This window comes from Sminthopsis crassicaudata, chromosome 3 (genome assembly GCF_048593235.1).
Source record: "Sminthopsis crassicaudata isolate SCR6 chromosome 3, ASM4859323v1, whole genome shotgun sequence".
Lineage (NCBI taxonomy): Eukaryota > Metazoa > Chordata > Mammalia > Dasyuromorphia > Dasyuridae > Sminthopsis > Sminthopsis crassicaudata.
This window is the reverse complement of record NC_133619.1, coordinates 424,344,838-424,371,643: the sequence shown is the minus strand read 5'-3', so window position 1 is coordinate 424,371,643 and position 26,806 is coordinate 424,344,838. Positions and strand designations below refer to the sequence as shown.

The 26,806-nt window shown below is 31.6% G+C and overlaps 1 protein-coding gene across 2 annotated transcripts in view; it reads left to right on the top strand.

Moving 5' to 3' along the window:
- The window catches only part of ZNF804A (zinc finger protein 804A), a 427,656-nt gene extending 401,854 nt beyond the window's left edge, over positions 1 to 25,802 (top strand). For both annotated transcript variants that reach the window (XM_074302926.1, XM_074302925.1), the window contains 2 exons: positions 16,650 to 16,780; positions 17,897 to 25,802. In XM_074302926.1, coding sequence (XP_074159027.1) covers positions 16,650 to 16,780; positions 17,897 to 21,149 — 3,384 coding nt within the window. In that variant the 3' untranslated portion in view covers positions 21,150 to 25,802. The remainder of the gene's footprint in view (positions 1 to 16,649; positions 16,781 to 17,896) is intronic.
- The last annotated feature ends 1,004 nt before the right edge of the window (positions 25,803 to 26,806 follow it).

The window sequence follows — 26,806 nt, the reverse complement described above, 5'->3', positions numbered from 1 at the left end:
AATATGGTTTGATAGGCAGTAAAATGAAATCTAATGCACTCAGAAGGTTTTTTCAGAATTATATTATTTTATTGAAATAGCACTCATATTTTCCCATTGACTTCCATCATAATTTTAGAAATGTGTTCATACCAATTTCTTGCTGCAACAGTTAATAAAATGAAGTTTGTCTTCCTCAGAGTTTTCACTTTGTCATTATTGTTCCATCCCATCTGATTATTTTACTTTTTTACTCTACTTGGGGTTTTCTTGTCTAAGATATTCAAATGATTTGCCATTTCCTTCTCTAGTTCATTTTATAGATGAGTGAATTTAGGAAAACAGGGTTAAATGAATTACTCATTTAACTAGCCCACAGACTATGCACATTCAATTTTCCTGCCCCATACTTTTAAGAAAGTTTAAACAAAGGGATAGTCAATCCACATGATCTTGCATACATATTGGTAGAACATTTCCCTTGGGGTGTTGTGTTCCATATTCCTATCAGTCTGTAAATACTGATATTTAGTAACATTTCTTAGTTGGTGGATGAAGGGGGTGCCTTTTTTATACAGTTCATACTTCATAAGCTTTCTATGATTTACCTCATGAAGATACTGTCATTTGAGTTCAACCTTCTCAACTATTAACAAATGTAACAGACAGGTTGGACTGAACTGCTTATCTGATCCTAACATGTATAGGACCTTGCTGAATGAGCAGATCTTTTCCTATTTCCTCTTAACACATATTTAATTTGAGATATCCTATGTGCAAGTTGGATCACTGTATTGATTTATCTTGGTTTGTCAAATACAGTTGAAGAGAATATCTTTATATAATCTCTCTAGTTCTAGTAATTTGCATGGGAAACCAATTAGACTTTCTGTGAGATGAAGAAAGAAGAAACAAAGCAATTACTTCTATGACATGTCTTTATAATAGAACATTACATTGGGATTTAGTGTACAATGGCAACATTTATGTTTCTTTAGTACAGAGATACAATTGGGTTTAGCAACTAGGTAAGAAAAGTGAGTAGATTTTGTGTGTGTGTGTGCGTGTGTGTGTGTGTGTGTGTGTGTGTGTGTATGTTTATTCCTACTTCCATATTGAACTCCAGGAGAACTCCTAGCAAAATCTGTCTTATTGCTTCCCCTTGTTTTTCCTAGTAGCAGCCTACCCTAACAGCTGCCTGGAAGTATCCTAACATCTTTGCCCATTGGAACAGATTATAGAGCCTTTGGGTCATCTGAGGCCTCATTTACAATCTGAATTTGTCTTTTAAAGCTTACTTGAAGGCACATTCCCTGCTGATTATCCCTGGCATATTTTGTGATACTTATACTTTTGCCATCAGAATTTCTAATTCTGACTCTAGTTCAGAAATGTAAATTCTTGTTCAACATAAAGAAGTATTTTCAAATAAGATGACATTTAAGGTATTATACTTTTCATTACTACAAGGGTTTAAGGCAATAAGCACTTATTAGATATAGCTTAAGAAAATTCCTGCATTAGATAGAAAGATGGATTCACTAGATGACCACTAAATTCCATCTGATTTTAAGATTCCATTTTCTGAAGTCTAACAAAAAGCTGAATGTGAATTTACAATTATTTTCCACAAAAGATTAAAGATTAGAAAGAGTTTTTGTTTTTGTTTTTGTTTGTTTGTTTCTTTTATAGTAGGACCAATATTATTTTTCTTTTTTTTTTTTTTCTCTGAGAATTGGGGTTAAGTGACTTGGTCAAGATCACATAGTCAGGAAGTGTTAAGTGTCTGAGGCAGATTTGAATGCAGATTCTCCTAACTTCGGGGCTAGTGCTTTATCCACCAAACTACCTAGCTGCCCCTAACATCTATTATTTTTCAAAGTGAGAATTAAAATCTATAACAAATAGATAGTAAAATTGATAGAGCATTGGATGTAAATATAGGAGTACTTGAATTGAAATCCTGATTCACACACTTACAAGCTCTGTAAACCTGGGCAAGTCACTTAATCAATGGGAATAATAATAATAATACCTACCTCTCCCTATTATGAGAAGAAAATGAAATGATATATTAAAATACTTTGCTAACCTTAAAGCACTATTTAAATGCTAGTAATTATTGTTATTGATGATGATGATAACAACAACTACAGCAATAACAATACTATTTCATCATAAAATGGAGATGGTTGTAGGTTATGGAAGGCTATGTGCAGAGAGAATAAATGATTTGGATTTTCAAAACTGAAAATGCTTTGAATATAAACCAACCAAGAGATTATATTTCTTTTTCCTGAGAACTAGCCTAGCTAATTATAGCCATCTGTGTGATTTTTTTTTCTAGTACTACAATTCATGAGGACATTCTATGTCTCAAAGGTCGTGAACAAAGAAATTTAGAACTGAAAGACACTTCAAGAGGTCAACTATTTCACTACTTTTTTTTTTTCTTAATGAAGAAGCTGAGGAATAGAAAGATTAAGTGACCTGTTGAGCATGTCATATATTGAATGTAGCAGAGATAAGATTAAAACCCAGTCTATCTTGTTCCAAATCCATCATTCTTTTCACTGAATTTGGCTCTGTGTGATCCATGTCAATGAATGAGGCATTTCCCTGACAAAGTAACACATTTTTGCAGCAACGAAGAAAAGAAATTGACTTCTTTGAATTTTTAAAATGAACAAGCTTGATAAAAAGATATTCTAGGGCCAAAAATTTCATTTAAAAGATCTAATATTTTAAATTGTCAAGTTAAAGTTCAAGTTGCACATACACACATACATGTGATTGGTAATGAAAAAAGAATTAAGTCCCTGAATTGTGTCATTCATTACAAATATATAACAGGAAATTACATACTGAAAGGTTAAAACTATCCACTCGAATATCTTAAAACCCATTTTAAAGAAATATATTGACTAGTTCTCAAAGAAAAATAATTAAATAGTATATATATATATATATATATATATATATATATATATATATATATATATATGTGTGTGTGTGTGTGTGTGTATAATTCACATGTATATAGCTATAAACTGTATATGTGGGTATAGACATGTTTATGCGTAAACTGTATTTAAGGCCTATATATCTTTGTATATACTTGTTCTCTCCCTAATGAAATCTATACTCCTTAAAATAGGGATCATTTCATCTTTGATACTTGGATTCCAGGGACTAACACAGAGTAGGTGCTCAATAAATATTTGTTGGGTACTAGCATATAGTGCATGGTAATAAAGATGTACCCAGTAGATCATTTTTCATTCATTCATTTATTTAAATTGCCATCTCTTAACTCAGCTAAAATTAAGGAATAGTATTTTTTTCCTTTGAGAATAGAGTTGCATTTTTTTTGAAATGCAAGAATCAGTACTTATGCTTCTTAATTAGGACCTAAAGTCCATATTGTCCTTAAAATAACATTTTCCTAGAATAGTAGGCAATTAACATGCTACTTGAGAGTGAAAGGAAAAATCAGTCTTTGAATGTGGGTTAGTAGTTATGAAAAGTTTTTATTTACACATATTTACCACATATACATGTATGTATATATATATATATATATATATATATATATATATATATATTTGTGTATGTGTATATACATGTGCACACCTACAAATATACACACGCACTTACATAGTGATTAATGTTTTGATTATAGAAAGTAATTTAAAAATAATTTTCATTCATTTCCCTACTCTGTTATCAAGACTTTTTCTTTGGTAGGATATTTATACTGAAAGTTATTTTTACATTACTCTCTGGTGATTTTTCTCTCCAAATAATGTCATCTTTATATAGAAATTGTTCATTTTAGGACATCTATATACTTAGAAAGGTAACAAGAAATGGTTCTGAATATGTTTTTTGCTATCATGATAGCTGTTTATTGGTGGAAAATAAATTGAAACAATTGTGAGTTACTACTTCATAACTATTAGGTTGACAAATAGAACAGAGAAAGAGAATAACAAATGTTGGAGAGGGTGTGGGGGAAATGAAACATTAATGCATTGTTAAAGCTTTGAACAGCTTTAGCCTTCTTTAGAGCAATCTGGAACTATTATCAAAACGTTATAAAGCAATGCATACAAAAGCTATTACTAGGTCTACAGCTTAAAAAATATTTTTAAAGGAGGAAAAGTCCTATAGGTGTGGAAATCTCATAGCATTTCTTTTCTGTTGACAGGGAGTTGGAAATTGGAGGATGCCCATATGATTATGATGAAATATTATTGTCCTGTAGGAAATGATGAAAAGGACCTTTTCAGAAAGTCTTGGAAGACTTCTATGAGCTGATACAAAGTGAATGGACTATATATAAAGTAATAGCAATATTGTAAAGATGATCAGCTATGAATGAAATAGCTCTTTTCAGAGCACAATGACCTAAGATAATTCTGAAGGATTTGGAATGAAATAAAATAAAAAAATTCTATCCATACCCAGAGAAAGAATTAGCAGTGTCTGAACACAGTTTGAAGCATACATTTTTAAATTTTATTTATCTTGTAGTTTGTTTTGGTTTATCTTTTTTGTCTATGCTTTCTTTCACAACATGACTAATTTAGAAATGTGTTTTGCATGACTACATATGTACAACCTATATAGAATTGCTTCTAGGGGCTTGGAGGAATGGAACAAAGGAGAGAATTTTAAACTGAGTTTAAAAAAAATCAATTCTAGGAATAGCTATATGGTGCAGTGGATAGGGCATTGATCCTGAAGTCAGGATGACCTGCATTCAAATTTGGCCCCAGACACCTAACAATTATTAGCTATGCCACTCTAGTCAAGTCACTTAATCCCAATTGCCTCACTTAAAAAAAAAAAGTTTAAAAAAAATTTTACATTAAATTGAGGGGAAATAAAATACAATAAGAAAAAAACACATCAGTGCTAGAGCAAATGGTTCAATAGATATAGCACTGAGTTTGAAATCAGGAAAATTCATATTCATGAGTTCAAATCTACCTTCAGCTTCGATTTTCTTATTTATAAAATAAAATGAAAGAAATGACAGACCACTTTAGTCTCTTATCCAAGAAAATTCAAAACTGGGATCTCAAATAATTGGACATGACTGAAATGATTGAGGAGTTCCAAAGAAGAATGAAATAACTAGCCTATGAATGTGAACATACCAGCTGTTCTAAAGGGAGGAGGAGGGAGTGTTACCAGTAGATCAGATGAAAAGATAGTGATTCTGTATAGCTTATACATATGTAGTCATACAAAACACATTTTCATATAGTTATGGAAACATAAAAGGAAACAGAATAAGTTGTGAATCAAAGGGAAAAGATTATTAGATTTGGAATCATACAACCTGGCCTTAAATTTTGCTTCTGCATTTACTGAGTTACAGAAATTAATTAAATATTCATGGCTTCAATTTCCTTAAGGGGTTAGATTAAATTATCTCCTTCATCCTTTCTAATTTTAAATACATCATCTTTTGACAGAATTTCACTGTCTTTCTCACTTCTTACAAAGATGTGTATAAAATTAAATCTGTAAATTTTCCTTCTTATTTCATATATATATATATATATATATATACACACACACATATATATCTTCTATTTATTTCACTCTAAGAGAGAAATATTAAGAACTCCCGCTATTATTATATTTTTCTCATTCAGTTATTTTTTTCTTAAAAAACAATCACTACTCAAAGCATATAAAAAGACAATTTTCAGATGAATAAATCAAAACCATTTCTAGTCATATAAAAATGATTTAAATCACTATTGATAAGAGAAATACAAATTAAGACAACTCTGAGGTACAACTTCATACCTCTCAGATTGTTTAAAGTGACAGTAAAAAATAATGATTAATGTAGGAACAGAGGTGTGACAACTAAGACACTAATTCATTGTTGGTGGAGTTGTGAAATGATCCAACCATTCTGTAGAGCAATTTGGAAGTATGCCCAAAGGGCTATCAAACTGTGCAAATCCTTTTATCCAGTAGTGCTTCTAGTGGTTCTATATTCCAAATAGATCATAAGAGGGGAAAGGGCTCATAAGTGCAAAAATGTTTGTAGAAGGCCTTTTTGTAGTGGCAAGGGACTGAAAATTGAGTTCCCCCATAAGTTGGGGAATGGCTGGATAAATTATAGTATATGAATATAATGAAATAATATTGTTATCATTATTATTATTATTAGAAATGATGAACAGGTTAAATTTCAGAAAAGCCTGGAAAGACTTACATGAACTGATGTTGAGTGAAATGAGGAGAACTAAGAGAATATTGTACACAGTAACAAAATGATATTTAACTGTGATGGACTTGGGTCTTATCAATGATGACATTACTCAAGGCAACTCTAATATAATATATTTGTAATGGAAAAAATCAAATGTAATCAAAGAGAGAACTACGGAGAGTGAATATGAATCAAAACATAGTATTTTCACCTTTTGTTGTTGTTTGAGTACTTTTTTTTCTTGTTTTTTTTCCCCCTTTGATCTGATTTTTCTTGTGCATCATGATGAATATGGAAATATGGTTAGAATATTGCATATGTTTAACCTATATCAGATTGTTTGCTGCCTTGGGACACAGAGAGAATAATTTGAAACACAATTTTTGGCAAAGGAGAATGTTAAAAAATATCTTTTCATGCATTTGGAAAAATAAAATACTATTTAAAAGGAAATTTTAAAAACTAGTCATTACCCAGTTTGTTACATTAACATTTAACAATGTAGTTTTTTTTCTCCTAAATTATTATGGCCTTAAGAATAATGTAGTTTCCTTCTTTGTCTTTCTTAGGTATCTAAAGTTTTGTTAATACCATATCTATTATTATGATTAAAATTTCTAATTTATTTAAAATTTCCTGATATGCATTTCTTGTGTAAAAATATTATACACACTAATTTTGTTCTATATCTATTTATATTTAATATTAATTTACTTTTGTTTTATATGTGTTTTAAATATTCTGCATGTATTAAAGGGAAAATATTGGGTTTTGCTTTCTTACTCTATTTTTTAAATTTATATTTCTTCATATTAGAAAATATAGTCCATTCCCATTAAGGTTATAGTAATTAATTTTGCATTTTTCTCATATATGTCTATATGAAATTTGTTTTCCTGTAAACTTTTATATTTATGTCTTCAGCACTGTATATTTATACCTTGGATGTCTAAGTAGTCTAAAAAATGTGTGTGTGTGTGTGTATGTGTGTATGTGTGTGTCTAAAGAATTCTCTTTGGAGTAAGGATGCCTTAGGAGCTAGTCCTATTCCTGATGAATTCTGGCAGTGTGATTCATATCCCAAGGATATGAAGACTCAAAGACTATGAGTTGCAAAATAGATCCTTACCCACATTGGTAGATAAAGTTTACTCAAGAGATACCTATGCCATTGATAAAGATCCAGTCCCAAGGAGGGAAAAAAAAAGAAAGAGGAAAGAAAAAGAGATGAAAGGGAAAAAAAAGTTGAGGGAAGGGAAAGAGGAATATGAGAAGGAAAAGAAGAAACATTACATAGCAGGAGATTTTAATGTTTCAACATAGAAACAAGTAAAAAAAATACAGAGATCAACAAATTGTTGCATGAACTAGATTTGCCTGATTTATGGCAAGTTACAAATGAGCATTTGGCTTGATGACATGGCTATTGTTTGTTTGTTTTTCTTATATAAAAAATGATAACATACTAATTCCCAAAGAAAACCTAAACAAAGATACAAAAGTAGATTTAATTAATTTCCTATAAACCATAACAAAATATATTCATCAATAAATAAAGTATAAGTAAAGACACATATCTAAATGAAATCTCAGTTATGACATGCAGAACAATGAACAGATCAAAAGACAAATCATAGATGCTATGGATACTTAATTTAAAAGTAATTATTGGTATTTTAAAAAATTCTAAACTTTGTGATACAACTAAAGTAGGCCTGAGTAAAAATTTTTGAAAATAGTGCAACAAGTAACCAAATTAACTGAGTGGAAGTAAAAAGGCTAGAAAATAAACAAATTAGTAACTATAAAATAGGTACAAACAATGACATCTTAAGGATTTAAATTTGAAATAGAAATAAACTATAAATTAAAATATCTTTAAAGACTGAAAAAAGTGACAAATCAATAATCAGTCCAAACAAAAAAGGGAAGAAAATCATATTGTCAAAATAAAAATTGAACAAAATAAATAAATAACAAAGAAGAAGGCAAGCATTTTGTCAAAAGCTCCTAAACATAACTTTATGCCTGAAAAAATAGAATTAATGGATATTTATTAATGTCTTCTAAAATACAGAATATCCATTATAACAAAACAAGAGAAAACTTTTTATTCCATTTTTTAATTAACTGTGTAAAATAGGTCAGGTAACCCCCCAGCATTTTGGGGGGGATGATCCTATTGGATTAAAATAATCCAATCGCAGAAATCAAAATTGATTGGCTCATTGATGAAGCTGTTGAATTTACTAGTTAATTTTATTAAATATTTAAATAGTGATTAGTATATTTGACAAAATATTCTTATAGGAAAGATTCTAACAATTATTTTTATAATGTAAATAGAATTATAACACTAAAAGAGAAAGTCAGTTTTCCTTTTTCATACTATCATGTAGATAAATAAGATGAAAAGAAAATCAAATTTACACATATTGACAAAGAATAGACAAAATTATCCCTATTTGTAAATAGCAAAATGATATACTGTGGTACTTCATCACTTAACAGCTTTGTATCTCTTGGAATTTGGAACGCAAGTCATTTCAAATGAGAAAAAATGCTTCAGCACTTGATGCTTGCTAAGCACTTATTGTACTTGGCTGTTGTCTTGGTTAATCAGTAGGGATATGAGGTTAGTTTGCTGTACTTTACAGCCCTGCTACTGCTACAGCCTTGACTGGCTGTGGCAGCTCCTTCCCAGCAATGCAGCTGTGCATAAAACTGTGAAGTTGATGCCCATGATGCTAAGGTTGGTCACATCACTGGGCAATTCCTAAAGGATGATGTGGCTGCAGCATATAGTCTCCCAATTCTTAAAACTACTACTGGAAGGTTTATGAAGAATTTGCTCATCAGGAAGAGAAGTAGCATGAACAGATCAGCAAGGGTAGTACCAGGAGCTGCAGTAAGAATCCAGGCAGAGTGGCAGGGGAGAACTTAGGACTTATGACAGCTCCAAGCTCTGGGCAGTGGATAGAGTGATGGGCTGCAAAAGGAGTAAAACCATAGCTTCTACCTCTACATCCAGGAACTACACATAACCAAGGAAACTTGTGTGGAATGGGATGAGAGGAAAATAAGTTCCTCTCAGAAAGTGAGTTGGACTGAGAAGGCAGATGCCTGGTTGGGCTGGCTGAAATGGCTTATTTCTCCAAAGTTGAAAGTCCCACTTGCCTCTCTGGGGAATTAAGTGGGGAGAGATGGTTAGGTTGTAAACTGGAAATACATTCATGTGAGAAAATTCATTCCTTACCCATCATTTTTACACTACTCATGCTTTCTGGAACGAATCAACTATGAGTATTTAGAAATCATTATAGTTAGAAAACATTTAGAATTTTCAAAGAAACCAAATAATATTTTTTCATCTTTAATGATATTGCAAGATTCATAATAAATTCACAAAAGTCATCATTTCTATGTGAGGTATTAAAAAATAAAAAATAAAATGAAGAGATGAGATATTCTATTAAAATAACTAGAAAATTCACTAAATTTCTAAGAATGAACATACTACTGAACAAAAGATTTATATGGATATATCTACAAACATTGTTCAAAAATAAAGGGGAAATTATTTCAAATATTCAATTCATCTTAATGAACAATGATCAAGCCCATATACTAAAAGCGATAACATCATCTAGAGTAATTTATAGTCCTCATGCTTTATCAATCAAAGTACTGCTGACATGCTTTTTCAAAATAAGAGAAAGCAGTGTCTAAGGTTAAGAAGATCAGCAGCATCAAATGTTATGGAGAGGTCAAGAAAAATAAGTCACATGTTTGCTCTTCTGTCAGTTAGGAGGAATAATATAGGGACTGAATGTTGTATGTATTATTAGACAAAGTCATCATGTAAAGTCTGCTTATATTTTCCCCTTTGTCACAAGGATTCATTCAAGAGAGGCAGGATAGGAAAAGAAAAGAGGCATTTCAGAAAACATTTTTTCCATGAGAAAAATATAAAAAGAAAGTACATGGTCCAAAACAATTATTCATTTTTGTCCCCATAAGTCTTTCAAAGATACTTGTAAATTCAGTGATATTAGGTATTTTGACTTTGAAGAAAATTTCTTTTTTTTTATATTAAACTATTTTGCCTATATTTCTCAAAAATTTTACCTCCAACCAGAAAAAAAAAAAAAAAAAAAAAACTATAGAAGAAATTCATGTAGTGAGAGTTTCAGGAGAAATCCAGAACAGTCTTGTAGCTATGATTTACCTTTTTTTTTTTCTGGATGGCCTTGGAAATTAAAATTGACAGGCAAGAAACAACTATTTCTTCATATACAAAAGCTTTATAAAATAAGCCAAAGGTCAAGACTTTTTAATAAAGCCCAAACCACAATTGTGCAATACTAATGAGAATGCTTATCTCTAAAGATTTTTGTTCTTGTTTATAAATAACTTTTTCTTAACTGATAAAGATAATTTGCTTCCTACAAATTCTTATGAGAAGCTACAGACATATTCACAGTACAAGGAGAAAAATATTTATTAGAATAATGTGCTTTCAAATTAATTTTCATGAAATACTTCCACTTAATCAATTTCAGCATTAATTTGAAGTTTGGGGTGCTAGAAGAAAAAGGAAAACCCACTATAATATTTCTAAATTTGGCTAAAAAAATCTGAACTATAGAGATATAAAGCAGTAGAATATTATTTTATCTGGTCATCCAAATAAGTTTTTGCTTAATGTAATATCTTTCAGCTGTTTAAATAATTTAGCATTAAATGATTGGTACACTACTGAAAGTTAATGTTTGAATATTCATAATCATCCAGTTCTTCAGAGTTTGGCCAAATTAACCACAAGTGCTGATTTGGTATAGAACACCTACTGAGATTATAAATTCCATATCTTTTTTTTTTAATTCTTTGAAGCTGCTAGATTCAATAGAGTATAAAGAGTTCTAAATATGGAATCAGGGATATTTTAACATGAACCTTAGACAAAGAGCCTAACCCTCCTAACTTCAGTTTCCTTGCCTGTAAAATAGAAATAATAATAGCATGTACTCCATGAGGTTAAGAAAAGCAAATTAAATAATCCCTTTGCAAATATTAAAATACTATTTATTTTAAGCCTCATGCCTAATTTTGTTTGGAAAAGAACTGATTTATTTTATTATATGATAGATAAACCATTTATTGTTTGCTATTTGATCAAACCAAGTTCTAGTAATAAAGATATGAAGGGGGAAGGGAATACAGTTCCTGCCTTCAGAGAGCTTAAACTTTAGAGGGAAAAGGGTGGAAAAGCCTTAAGGAAGAATATCTGGGCAAAAAGTAAAGTGGCAGTAGAGGAGAATGAAATGATGTTAAAGCAAAAATAAAATCAATTATTGCTGATACCCTCCTAAAATAGTGAACCTGAGGAGACAGTTAACAATGAGAACAGTATTAATATGTCTCAGTAGATCTATTCAAAGTTCATAAAAATCAATTAAAAAACAAACAAACAAACAAGCATCATCAAAGATGAATCAACAGATCTACCCGAAAATACTATGTTTGACACCCATTTAGAAGGGTCTGGTATAGCCATTTTCTCTTCTTTAAATAGGGATATTACAGATATTTAAATTGACAGATCTTCTACTCAGAACAATTTTGCTGTGGTCAAACAGATTCTGCCACAGGCACCATCATCAGACTTTAATCAAGCTAAGCAAATGTGGCTATAACAAGAGTTTCACCAAGTCTCAAAGACTCAGGGTCATTGCTAAGAATTATTATAACAAATCTAAGAATGACCTTTCTTATACTTCAATATCTTTGTGGCATAAAACAGAACTATATGATACGTATAATAAGTAGGTGGTAAGGGAAACCACCTACATAGCAATAAGAGGTCACTACTTAAAACCAGCAGTAATCATTAGGAACTTCCATTTTTACTCCAACCAAGATTTTGTTGATATATTTTGTCATCCCAAGCTGTACAATTGATTTGACAGTAAATCCAAAAACCTACCAAGAAATTATTTTACCTAACACCAGGCCTCCTAGGAGAAACTGGAGTCCATCTCCTACTTGAGTTTCATCTACCCATCAATGTTTCCTTGGTATTAATCATAAAAATGGACCTGTCAACATACCAGGATTACAATTATATCATGCTAATATAGATTGCCTCATATAAAATACTCACTTTATACTCTCTACTGGGGTAGAGAAACTATACCTTTATTTATTCAAATAATATTTTGCCATTATAGCTACCCTGAGTATATTATCTCAGATGATGGACTAAAATGTTTCTAATTTTTGGATAGGGTTTTTCTATGAGAGTGGGAGAAAAATGTGCTAGAGCTCTGAAACTGAATTAGGAAGCTGTGATGAATTCTAACTCAGACATTCATTAGCTACTGTGAATATGTCATTTAGCCACTTAGAGCTTAATTCAATTTAACTCAGCAAGCACTGATTAAATGCATGACACTGAAGAAATAGCAGTTTCTTTATGGATAAAATGAAGGTAATATTTATACTATTTGTTTTATAAGATCAATATTATGAAAACACTCAACAAATCTTAAAGCACTACTTAAATACCAGTTGTTATGTCTGCTTCCTTGACTCACCTCAACCCAGGCTCAAGGCCACATCAAATGAGAAAATTTGAACCTTAAGAAGTATCTCTGATATTGCATTTCCTACCAGCAAGATCATTTTCTTTGTAGAGCAGAATTTTGTTTCATTAACCCAGGTTATCTATCCACTCTAAACACAACTATCTTTATAACTAAATTTCTGACTTCAGAATAGAAACATTGAATCAAACAATCAATCAATCAATGGGGGGAAATCTGTTAAATACTTATCATGTACCAGTAGTTAGACTCTGAATTTATGGGTATATGCATAGAAAAAAAAAAGCCCTGCTTTTAAAACCTTATTTCTATAATAGAGGCAACATATGTAAGAAAATTTTGCTTAGAGAAGAAAGTCTTAGTCAGGGTATTCATAAGGACACTGAGTATTTTCATAGACAGTAAAACTGTATATTTGTGAGAAATGAGATTTTCATTTGTTTTATTTTAATAGTATTTTTTTCCTTTTAAATTATATTAAATTTAATATTCAACTTTACAAAAATTTTAGTTATAAAATTTTTCTCCCTTTCTCTCCCCTCTTCCTAAAACTGCAAGATGTAGCTAACTAGCTATATACCCAATCATATTAAACATATTTCTATAGTAGTTATTTTGTGAAAAAGAAAATAGACCAAAAAGGAAAATAAAATGGAAAAAATATAGAAAGTGAAAATTTGTATTCAGAGTCCATTTTTTCTAAGGATGTGCACGCCACTTTTTATTATGAGTATTTTGTAATTGTCTTGGATCACTGTATTGCTGAAGAGAGCTTTATTACATAATCTTGCTGTTATTGTGTACAATGTGCTCCTCATTTTGCTCATTTCTTTTTGCATCAATTCATATGAACTTTTTTTCAGGTTTTGCTAAAATCTGCCTCATTCTTCTCATCATATCATATTGCAAATTAATATTTCATTATATTCAAATACAACAGCTTGTTCAGCCATTCCCCAATTAATGATTCATCCCCTCAATTTCCATTTTTGCCATCACGAAATAAGTGAGTGATAATATTATTGATTGATAAATATGCTTAGAAAGAGATGGAGAGAAAGGTTAAGTAAGAGGAGGAGGAGGTGGCAGGTAGAACAGTTGACAAGATACCTAGGTAGACAGCTGGATGTGATATGAAGATAAAGAATGGTTGAAGTCTTACTTTAGCCATATATAGAGGGTTAGATTGTGCTTATTCAAATCCCAGTCATTCACTAGTAATTGGCAATTACCAATCACATATTTCAGAATCCATAGCAAATTTATACGTAGAAAAACTATTCACTAATGCATTTATAAATAATTTTTCCTGTGTAAAAACCACCCAGGCAGTCTAAAAATAATCAATCAATCAATAAATATTTATTATGCATCTATTATAGCCAGGTACCATACTAAATACTGAGGACACAAAAAGAGGTAAAAGATGGTCCCTATTTGCCAGAAGCTTTCATTCTGTTGGGGAAGTAAATATATAAACAAAGAGATACAAAGTGAGCTATATATAGGAAAATATAGGAAACAATTAAAAGAAGGAAAACACTCAAAATTAAGGCTTCCTGTATAAGGTGGAATTTTAATTGGGATTTAAAGGAAGTCAGGGAGGTCAATAGATTTGAGAAGAGAAAATATTTCAGCATGGGAAATAGCCAAAGAAAGATATGGAATATCTAGTTTGTGAAACATCTAAGATGCCAAACTTTGGACTGTCTCTCAGGGACTGAGCAACCTTGCCAAAATGAAGATTAAATTTGGGTTGTCATCATATAATGTCTAATCTAGTCTTTCTTTTCATTACTTTAGAGGGAGTGTTATAGGTAACATTTCAATAATTCAGCTAATTAATCTCATCAAATTCTAAACAGAACACTATCTTCAATTAAAAACTTTCAGAAAGTCCACAGGGATCACAAGGTGTATGCAATTAGAACAGAATATTTCCAATGTTAATAGATGACTTTCAGAAATAGACAATTCCACCTGTGTACCTATGATTATAGGTCCAATGATAATATGGCCCCCATGGCCTATGATGATTTAAAAGTATAAGAAATGAAACTCATTTGCAGTCTATTTCAAAATTTAGAGTTTGTTAAAAATGGTATTAGTATAGTGAAGGAAGGATCATAGATAGACATCTAGTGTTGTAGTAAGATAGAAACAAAATACCTGAAGAAGCATTTGTGTTTAAAGGATATGTTAAGTAAATCAACATTGATCTGGAAAAGATTATATAGAGAATGGATCAGTGGAAAAGATTAAATAGTAGTATATAGATGAGATATAGCAGACTGACACAGAAAGACCGAAACAGAGAGAGCAAGATAGAGAGAGAGAGAGTCTATTAGAGTCGAGTATCCCTACTATGTCAGTTTTGTATATATGTGTATTTATGTGTGTGTGTATGTATATGTGTGTATGTGTTTGTATGCATGTGTGTATCTCAACATGAATGACAAAAAGAGCATTGGGAAGTCTGGGGGTCTTCTATTCCTGAGGGCTTACTATAATGGTATCAGAATTATTGCTCAGACCTAATAATTGCCTTTAGCTCTTCTGTAATTCAAAACCCCAAACATTAAGAGACCTATCAGCCTTACCTCTCTAATGCTGAATATTTCCTGAATTCTTTGAAATCCTATTTCTGGAACTAAGTACTTAAATTGATATGAGGAACGCAGAACATAGGGACCAAATGGGGACTATGAATGGTAGTTGTAAAACAATGACTATACAGAAACTATGACCTAAAATATATTAGCTAATTGATATCATCATAATTAGCTATAATATCTGGTCTACTGGTAAAAACAAAGGAGTTTGGAACATCTAAGCTCTAGAATTAGTCCAAGCTAAGTGATGCAATATATAGAGTCCTGGGTTTGGAATTAGGAAAATTCATACTTCTAATTTGAATCTAGTTTTAGACAGCTATTTGAGCCTGTGCAACTTATTTAACCCTGTTTGTCTCAGTTTCCTCATATGTAAAATGATCTGGAGAATGAAATGGCAAACCATTCTCCATAACTGCCAAGAAAACCCAAAATCAGGTCATGAAAATTTGAATATCACTGAAAATAACTGAACAATAATATGACTCATTGAAGCCTAGTCACCATGAACCAGGGAGTTCTTCAAAGAGGGATAGTTTTAATATCACCTGCTATTCTTAAGTTCCGCATAAATTAGTTATTCTCAAAATGCAAATGACTATTGGGAGTCCTTGAATAACAAGAGAAACATTCTACTATTTGTGCATTACATGGAGTCTAGTCTGGCCCCTTTGATTTCCCACATATTGACTAGTTCTTTCCTCTTCTACCTTAATTAGTTGGTGCTCTTGCTGTAATTGTGTTTTTCTCCCTTTAGCTTTTAATGGACTAACTTATCAATTAACCATGGATTGTAAAAGAAAGATATCTGCATTACTTTCCCCTTTTAAGCTACACCCCCCTATTTCACCAGTTTTCACTTTCTTTGTCTTCATTCTCTTGAACTCCATACATTCTTTTGGTATCACAGAACACAACTGATCTCTTATCTATTCAAATTTTTGAAGCTTACCCCATCACAACACTAGATTTCCATCCAATCTCCTTCTTGGAACATGACTCAGATGAATTGAAAGCTGTAGCTCATTTATATAAGCTAAGACCATTCACACATTTGCAGAGCACAAATTGTGCCTTATTAGAAATCAAAATATAAAAGTGAGAATTTTATAAAATGCAATTAAAAATTAATCAGGATTTCCATGAAGCACAATTTATCAATTCCTTTTTTTTTGTTGTTTTTTGTTTTTTTCACATTTTTTCCCCTAACAGAGGCTTAAGGAATTAAAACAAAGAGAATTTGCAAGAAATGTAGCATCCAAGTCCAGGAAAGATGAAAGAAAACAGGAAAAAGCTATTCAACGACTACACAAGCTGGCTGAGCTACGGAAAAAAGCCACGTGGTGAGAATGGAATAAAATGTTAAACTTTTTAAAAAATATATTACAAAAGAAAATTGGAGGTGGAAATGAAGGGCATATTTCTATTTATATCCACTTCCAGAATAAGGCACATACATTTTCATGTTTTTCCGTAAGCTGTAAGCTGTAATTTGAATTGGAATTTTATGCACAAACCTGTTTAAGTGCACATTTCAGAAGAGACTAAAATAACATATATTTTTAGTTTATTAAAAAAAAAAACTTACGTGTTCTATTTCTATATAAACTATAGTGGTTGAAAACATTGGTTGACTAGTTCTCTTAGAGGAGACTTAAAGACATTTGATTAAAGATATGAGTAGACCATCTCTTGACATTTGCTTTTAAGTTGCTCACCAGTGATTTGTTCTAAGAACCTACTTTCAGAATGAAAATATATATATATATATATACATATATATATATATATATATTGCACATGAATGTGAGCATATCTTCACAGAAAACTATCTTTGTTTAACCAATGAGACTCAAATCACTTTCTACACTGATTGAATAAAGTTGAGATATATTCAAAATATGCATCATACTGGCCTTTTTGATGGGATCTTGATAGAAAGTCACATAGAAGATGGAAGTATCATTATTCTCTGGTTTCATACTGAGATCACTTCAAATTAGATCTTTTTAGAGATTAGCAACATAACATTAGTAGAAAAATTAAGATAAAAATAACTTTGCCTAGTTCTGTATTATAGTGAATTGGATTGTAAATTCCAGCAATGTTTTGCTGATACTAAAACTAGAGGCATCTAAAACATAAGAGATAAAACCATTTGAATATGTTTTTGAATATACATAATACTTTTTTCAAAAGTATACAGCATGGCACTCATCTGCAAATGTGGCTATATTATTAGAACAGACAAATGTATCTACTGTTATATTGTGCCAAATGGATCATTATTCAGACACTAGGAAAAATGTCCACTGTATCTAACCCTGATTCATATGTAAAAGAGTATCTCCCTGAGATGCATAATGTGATAAAGTATCACCATACAATAAGCATAAATGTTTGTCTTCTTAATTATAATTCTTACTCATGATACTTGTTTTTTTTTTTTTTTTTTTCAGTGCTCCTGGGAGTGGCCCTATGTTCAAGTCAACCACTGTTACAGTGAGAGAGAATTTTAATGAAATTTCACAAAGTGATGTGGTAAATTCAGTAAATAAAGAGGAAGAATTCAAGGATATATTGATTCACAATTATCAGAATGCTAAAGATGCTGATGCTGTTGCTTCAACTCCAGAAAGTTCAAATAATTATAAAGCAAAATCCAATAACATTGGAGACCAAGCTCCAGTAGTTCATGGGCAGAAGGTTGGTTTTTCTTTTGCCTTTCCAAAGAAAGTGTCAGTGAAGCTGGAATCTTCAGCTGCAGCTTTCTCTGAAAACAATGATGATGCTTCTGCAGAAAATGGTTTCAACAGGAAAAGTAGATTTGTCCCTGGAGTTTGTCATCACCTATTATCTTTACCAACAGAAGTAATTTTGAATGCTGAAGAGAAGCCAAATTCATTTCATCCACTTGGGGAAATGAACTCTGAAAAAGAAGAAACTCCTCAAACTACAGAAACAAAAGAACCTGTGAATAAAAATGATACCTTATTAGTTCTCCCTTTTTGCCAGCCCAAATTCCCATTGTCTGCTGATTCTGAGGGCTATGAAACTCCAACTGCATTACCAGATCAGACAAAATCCAAAGATGTCATTATTAATCAAGATGCATCTGTAGACTCTAATGTATCTGAACTATTAGGAAATAATTCAACATCTATTTCCATTGGTAGTGATTGTTTGTCTCCATTCACTATCCAAGAAGAAAATTCTAAGAGTCTTTGCAGTGATTCATCCCTTAGTGAACCTGAAGGTAAAACACTGGAGCCTGAAATTTTGGTCCCTCCAAAACTTGATGGAGACCACACAACTTTGCAGACTAGAGAGGACATATGTAAAAAACCACAGAAGCCTTTTGTGCCTGTGCTTAGTAAGTATGGATCAACAGTTCTTCAGTGGCCATCTGAAATGTTGATTTACACAACTACTGAACCATCAATTTCTTACAGTTGTAATCCTTTATGCTTTGACTTTAAGTCTACTCGATCAAGAAACAGTCTTGAGAAAAATAATGATAATTTAAATTTTCTTCATTCTCATCAAATGATTGAAAATTCTTACAAAAGTTCAGCTATGGATTGCAAGGATGATTCCATCAGAGAGGACAATGATTATGAAATTAGAAATAATAAAAAAGAGTATAACCATGCCATGTCACTTATAACTGATTGTAATTTTACCAAAGTCTATGATTCCAGAAAGAATAAGGAGGATATAGGTATAAAGCTTAAAGATGATCCATATATTATTGGAAAACCAGATAAATTTATCTTCACCAAAAAACAATTAAGGCAAGGCACTATGGATGAGAAACATAATAAAATATGGTTAAAGGAAACTCATGAAAACTCATTTCACAGAAGTAGAAAAAAGAAAAGAAGAAGAAAGTTATGTCAGCATAATTATGGGGAATTAATCAAGGAAGAATCAGATACTTCTTTCAAAATGGAACCAGAGAATAATCATGTAGCAAAGAACTGTGAGTTGGAAGCAATTTCAGAAAAAGATAGTGATGAATGTAAAAATAACTGGCTAACTAAAGAGGAATTACAAGAACCACATGAATTAGCTGACAAAAGACCCAAATCAATGTCCATCTATTTACACAAGGATAAAGGAATGTGTAAGATTTGGAACATAAAGCAGAACAGTAGTGAAGCTGTCAATTCTAAAAGTTTCCATAGAAAGAGCAAAACTATTTTACATGGGCCAATAAATCAAATGTTAAATACTGGAAAACATAACTTAACATATTCCAGAACATTTTGTAGTTGGAAAGTCAGAACATCTAGTTGTAGCCCAGATCATAATTGTTTAGTACATCAAAATGAGGTGAAATTCCTAGGTCAGAACCCATCCATCAAAAGAGGGTACAATTCACTTGTTAATGAACCTGAAAAATCTTATCGGAAAAGGAGACAGTACACAAATTCTTGCTCATCCGATGAAAGCTTACACAGACATAATTGTTTAACTGAGCAGCATTTGAAACCAAGAAGAACTTTGACTAAACCCTATAAGCCTAAGAAGAAACGAAGAAGGAAAAGAACAAGACTTCATTCTGGATTTAGAGACCAGGAGCTTAAAAAGAAATTAAGTTATAGCTGCTTGAAAAAAAAATCTTTGTCAAATAATCTGAGTGATTTAATGACCCAGGATGAAACAAAAGAAGCAAAACCACAGCCCATTGTTGACTTTGCACAAAATATGGAACAAACAGAGGCAGAGGAGAGCAAGTTGACTCTGAATTCTTCTGATTTCATTCCTCCAGAAACTAACAGAGAAATTGAATATATGCAAATGGAGAATATTCCAGGTAAATTTTCAGAAGCTTTTAAACATTCTCCAGACTCTGTGATTGAATCTAGCACGCTAAAAGTACCTATTGAGAACATGATGGAGCAAAAAGAAAAACATGAAAGTGAAAACCTTCCTCCTTTGAAACTGCCTAACATTGAAAGAAGTTTTGGTCAACCACCACCCAAATCCTATCTTTGCCATTATGAACTTGCTGAGCCTCTCCCTCAAGAGAAGATGAATGAAGCAGCAAGTGAATGGCTTAGGTATAATTCAGGAATCCTTAACAACCAACCACCATTACCATTCAAAGAAGCACATATAAATGGTCATACTTTTTTAACTACAGAGCAGATCCTTGCACCGTTAGCCTTGCCAGATCAAACATTACTGTTCCCTCTAGAAAATCATGAAAAATTCAAAGATCTGCCATGTGAGGCCTACCAGCACATCATGCCCCCAAACCTGCTGCCTACCAAGGTCAAGTTAACCTTTGCTCCACCTGCCCTGCAGTCAGCTAGTCCACCTCTGCAGCCTTTGCCTTTGCAGCAGCCCTTGTGTTCTACCTCGGTAACCACCATCCATCATACAGTTTTGCAGCAACATGCTGCTGCAGCAGCAGCTGCAGCTGCCGCAGCTGCTGCTGCAGGAACCTTCAAAGTGCTGCAGCCCCACCAACAGTTTCTCTCACAAGTTCCTACTCTCACCAGAACACCTTTACCTCAGTTTTCAGTAGGACCCAGACTTTGTCCTGCGGGTCACACGACTTTTGTTGCACCTCCTCAGTTGCCTATCATTCCATCTTCAGTTCTTCATCCCAGCCATCTGGCTTTTCCACCTTTGCCTCATGCCCTTTTCCCTTCCCTGCTTTCACCCCATCCCACTGTTATTCCTCTGCAACCTCTCTTTTAGTCATTAATCAGAGGGGGGGGAAAGAAATATCTAAATGAAAGCTACTCCTATGTATGTAAGTGCTCATTTCACTTGAAAACAGGCTCCATAAATGATGGAATTCAACAGGCCTAAATAAGGTCTCATTTATTTGAAATCATTTACTGTAAGTGTAATGATGCAAATGTATCCTTAATGTTCTTATCCATGATATAATTAAAGCACTGAATAGTCATAAACTAAAATGAACTATATACTGTATATTAAACTGTCTTAGATGATGTATAATGTACATAAATATATTTATAGTACTGTAATTTATGTTGTAAAGTACCCTCTTTTGTTTTTTAATCTTTGTGTACTTGCACCTATTTAATGTTTAGAAAGCAGATGCACTATGTTTTGTACTATGTTCCTTAAAACTGTAAATCCAGTGACAAAATATCTCTTGCAATAAATTTTTGTTAACTATTTAAGTATATCAGGAATCATTTGTTGTAGGTTGTTTGTTTGTCTACTATCTGAATAATACTTGCTTCACTAGTCTTTCATATTTGTAAAATCAGGTTTTCACCATTTCCTGTTATTACTAGATCTCAGAAACTGTAAAAGAAACTATTTAACATTTCTCTGAATGCCCCAAATGGCAAACTCACTTTGGGAAAGAGGAATGAAAGATAGTAGATTCATTTGCATCATTTTCTTTATATCTGGCAGTATCTTCTTTTAAGATCAATTGAAATTTCTTTATGTTTGTAGTGCTTTTTACAGTTGAAATACCCTAAAGTGTTATACATGTATAATTGTTAGGAAAATTAGATCAAGTATATTAAGGATATAACATTTCTGGGTTTATAAAATAGTATGACTGGTAATGAAAAAAGTATTAAACAAAAATGTATAACACACTACATACTTAGAATTTATTTATTAAAATAAATAATAACACTAATAAACTATTTATTTATTAAACAACTATTATGTGCTAAGCAGTGTCTAGGAATATAAAGAAAGGCCAAAAAAAAACCTGTATCTTTTCCCAGGAGCTCATGGTTTAATGGGGAATACGACATGCAAATAATTATATGTGAACAAGTACAAACAGGATAAATTGGAGATGATTGGAGAAAGAAGTAACCAGAATTAAAAGCAATTGGAAAAGACTTCCTGTAGGTGACATTACATCAATGTAATACTGTATATGACAGTTGCCAGGTTTATCATTCTACAGTTTAATCCAAAGAACCTTTATTATGCACTTGTTATGAGTTAAGATTTTTAAGAAAAAATTTCCTGCCCTCATAAAGGTTTCATTATAGGATTTGATATAATTTACAAATGAGCAAGTAAATGAAAGATAATTTAATGAGGGAGAGAGCACTAATAGGAATATTAAAAAAAAATCTTCCTATAGTTAATGGTACCCTTGAAGGATACTAATTATATTTTTTTCTCCTTTCTATATAATCAATGAAGCTTTTCTGTGCTGCACTGCTTACCAGAGAATCTGATAAAAAAAAAAAAAAAACAAAAACATATATTCAACACATACTATATAAAATGAAACCACAAAATTCTTACACTAGTTGTATGTGGGAATAAAGGGAGAAGTAGGACTCTATGACAATGTTATGCCCTCAGAAATCAAGAAATGTATATGGTGAGTAAGGAATAAATGGGTTCCATTTTGGAAATATTAGAATTAAATTTCCAGTAGGTCATCCAAAAAATGGAGATATTTCACAGTAAATTGGAAATTAGAAGAAATGACAGATTTAGGCACATGTGTTCCCATGTACATATATATATACATATATATAAGCATTGTTTGTATTACACATATATTTATAATTAGAAAAACTGAATATATCATCTCAAAATACCAAAAAGATAAAAACAGTAAACTATTTTGAATGTGTGTGTGCATAAGTTGCCCATATATTTGTGATAAAAATGGTAAGATCAACGAGGAGCCTAATATAAAGAGAGGAAGAATAAAAGCATCACATTAAGTAATATATACCTTTAAAGGTTTGGAGGAGGAAAAGAAGGCCCTCTCAAAAAAAAAAAAAAAAAAAAAGTACAGAGAAAAGCAAAGCAACTTCTTTTTCTGTCCAGGTCCTGAAAATAGCCCAACTGTTTTTGAACTTGTTAAGTATACATAACAGACCAGTGTGACATAAAACTCTTTGTCCAAGGGAAAATGGCCAGAACCATGAAGTACATAGAAATTCTACCATTTAAGAAATGATTAAGGAAATATATATCCTTGAAAATGAACAAATAAGGAAAGACATTTGGATTATCTTTAAATTTTTAAGGGCTTTATTCTTGATTGATGTTCAGTTTAGAGTATTGTGCAATTTAGCTCTACAAGAAAGAACTGGGACCAATCGGTATATATAAAAGGCAGACATATTTACTAATAAGAATTTTCTAACTATTAAAACTGTCCATCATAGAAGGTTTTATTGAGTCAAGTAATTAATTGTGGGGGAAAAAAATCTGTCATGTATGGTAAGGAAATAATTCTTTCATTTAATGGGTAGTAAATGTGTCAAATGACAGCTAAAAGCTCATTTTTACCTGCATATGAATCAGTCTCTTTACTGAATGTGAAAGCTAACTATTAAAACATTTTAAGCTTTTTTTTTTTTAATGGATGTCTAATGGGAAATGGCAGCTTCTTCTGATAAGTAATTGATAGAACTTTTCTGTATCTGTCATCAGATGAAATTAAAACATTGTTTTTTGGTAAATCTCATTCTTCCTAGAGCCAGTATTTGGACAGAATAGAATTAAAGATAAAGGAACCAATACTCTTATTTGAATATAACTTTTCAGGACATATATGTATTCCCCTTCTTCATTTGAGTACCTTTTAAAGATAGTTTACCTCAGTGCTGCTAGTGATGCCCTGGCTAAATCATGCACGTGAAAGTCAGGAATTCCTAAGTTCAAACCTCTGATACTCACTGGATGTGAAAACCTGGGTAAGTCATTTTACTTTTGCCTGATTCAAAATCCTTATGTGTGAAATAAGGAATAATAGCATTTCTCAGATTTGTTGTGAGTATAAAATGAGATAATATTTGTAAAGCACTTTACTAACCATAAAGTTCCATAAACATATCCATTAAAAGGAGAGAAAATTATAATAGTCTGGCCTCCACTGATTACAGCTAATGAATTTAATACATTGTCATATTCGAAATGAGAAGCTCTTACAATGGTTATTTTATCATACAATTGTTTCTTATACATTCAGGAGAAACTGAAGTTCAATATCAGTAATTACTAAATTAAAAAAAAAATTAGGAGAGAAAAATTTCTTGTTTCTACTTTAAATGTAGAAGGTAAAAAAACTGTAGTTTTGCTTGATTCTTTGCCAAAATATTTAGTGATTTAACCATGAAATTGATGGAATAGTTGAGAAAAACTGTATATATAATCTCAAATATGCCAAAAAGTTAAACACAGTAAACTATTTTAAATTGCTATTTTAAATATTTGTTGATATCCTATTACTACTGTGGGCCTCCAAACAGGACAATGTGAAGTAAAAATTGCTGTTTGCTAATGATGACAATTTTTAATCTACCAAAGCAATATTACTGCTTCAGACATAAAATTTAGCAGCATATTCAAAATAAGATATCTCTCTCCACCTCTTCCTTCTGATTATGTTTATCACTCTCTTTTATTCTCTTTCTCCTCATTCTCATGATCTTCTTTATCCTCCTTCCTCATCTTTTTCTTTCTCTCCCTAATTCTTCCCTTCTTTTTATTTCCTTAATCTTTTTTTCCTTTCTCCATTGCTTTCTTAGATTAACCTATTTCATCTTATAATTCCTGGCAGAAGATAATTAAGGGAAGGACAAGACTAAGGAACAAGGATAGTCATTATGTGTACGTGAAACAAAGAATGAAAGAATAAAAGGAAGCATCATGAAATAAAGCCAGAAATGTAGTTTAAGGATAGTTTATGGAAGCATTTTAAGTAACAGATAAATTTGTACTTGATTCTATGGTGCCAATGATATTTTCTGAGCAAATAAAGAACATGACCAGTAAAGGTAGGAGATTAATGTGGCACCTGTATGAACTGGAGAGGGAAAAACACTGGAAATATGGAGGACAAACAGAATTCCATTGTAATAATCAGATATCAAATTTGAGGGCCTAAGTGATTAGAAAATCAATAAGTCAATTAAAAAAGCATTTATCAAGCAACTATTCTGTTCTAGATATTTTGCAATATACCAGGCCTTACACTCTTCTCTTTTCCCCCAATTAAAAAAAACAACAAACAAACAAGAAGGAAGACATATGAAAGCTATAATGGATATAGAATCTATGACTTGGTAACTGATTAGATATTGTGGCTGTGGGAGATTTAAAAAAAAAAAAAGAATCCTCCAAAATTTTGAATTTGAATTACTTGGTGATGATCATATCATTAACAGAAATGGACAAGTTGAGAAGAGGAAAAAATTTTGCTGGGATCAGGAAAGGGATGATACTGAATTTCCACTGAAACTGGTTAAATTTGAAATACTATAAATATTAGAAGTGCTCTGTAGTAACTTGGAGGAGAGAACAGAGTTAAATATAGATTCAGGGATCATCTGCAAATAGATGAAAAGTGAAGCCAAATTATTTTATATTATTACAAAGAGGAATTATATATATATATATATATATATATATATATATATATATATATATATATATATATATATATATAGAGAGAGAGAGAGAGAGAGAGAGAGAGAGAGAGAGAGAGAAGGGCAGAACATTTAAGGACACCTATATTTCAAGCATGACAGAAGGAAGATGAATCATGTAGGAAAAGTGAAGGATAGTCAGACAGGTAAAATAAGTATCTAGAACAAGTAATATCATTAGATTCTAGAGAAGAGAGAACATCCAAAAATTTTGGAGAATAAGAGGTATTAATAGTATAAAATACTACAGAAAGGCCAAGGAAATTGAAGAACAAGAAGAGGTCATCAAATTGGACACGCTCAAGCCAAACTATTCTTTTCCTTCTGAACAGAATTACTAGTGATTACAATCAGGGGGATTCTATAGATTTTACAAGCCTAGATTTTAATAAAAATATTTGAGAGTTCCTCATTTAAGGACAAAATAGAAAAATGTGAATTAAGAACCTAGCACTATTATATCAATTTTGAATTCCTTGAATGGCTGCCTGCCAGGAATACTTATTAATAACTTGCTGTCAATTTGAAAGGAAGAATCCAATGGAATGCTTCAAGAATCTGTTTGGCTTCATGCTACTTAAAATGTTTATTCCTAAATTGGAAAAAAGCATATATTGTATTTTTATTAAATTTGCCAATGACACAAAGCTCAGAGGGATAACTAATATAATTGAATCAGGATCCCCCAAAAATCTTGACAAGCTAGTATACTGAATGTAATATAAAAGGAAAAAAAATGAATAACATCTTATTCTGTTGTTTTAAAAATCAGCTTCACAAGCACAGTTACTATCCTAAAGCAAATATTTAATATATGCTTGTTGCTCAATTGATTGATTAATCCAAGATGGAAGAGACATGGTTAGATAACAATTTACATGAAAAAAGATTTGCTGTTGTTCACTATGGAAGAGATTAAAAATTCAATATTCTTTATATCTCCAGATGTTG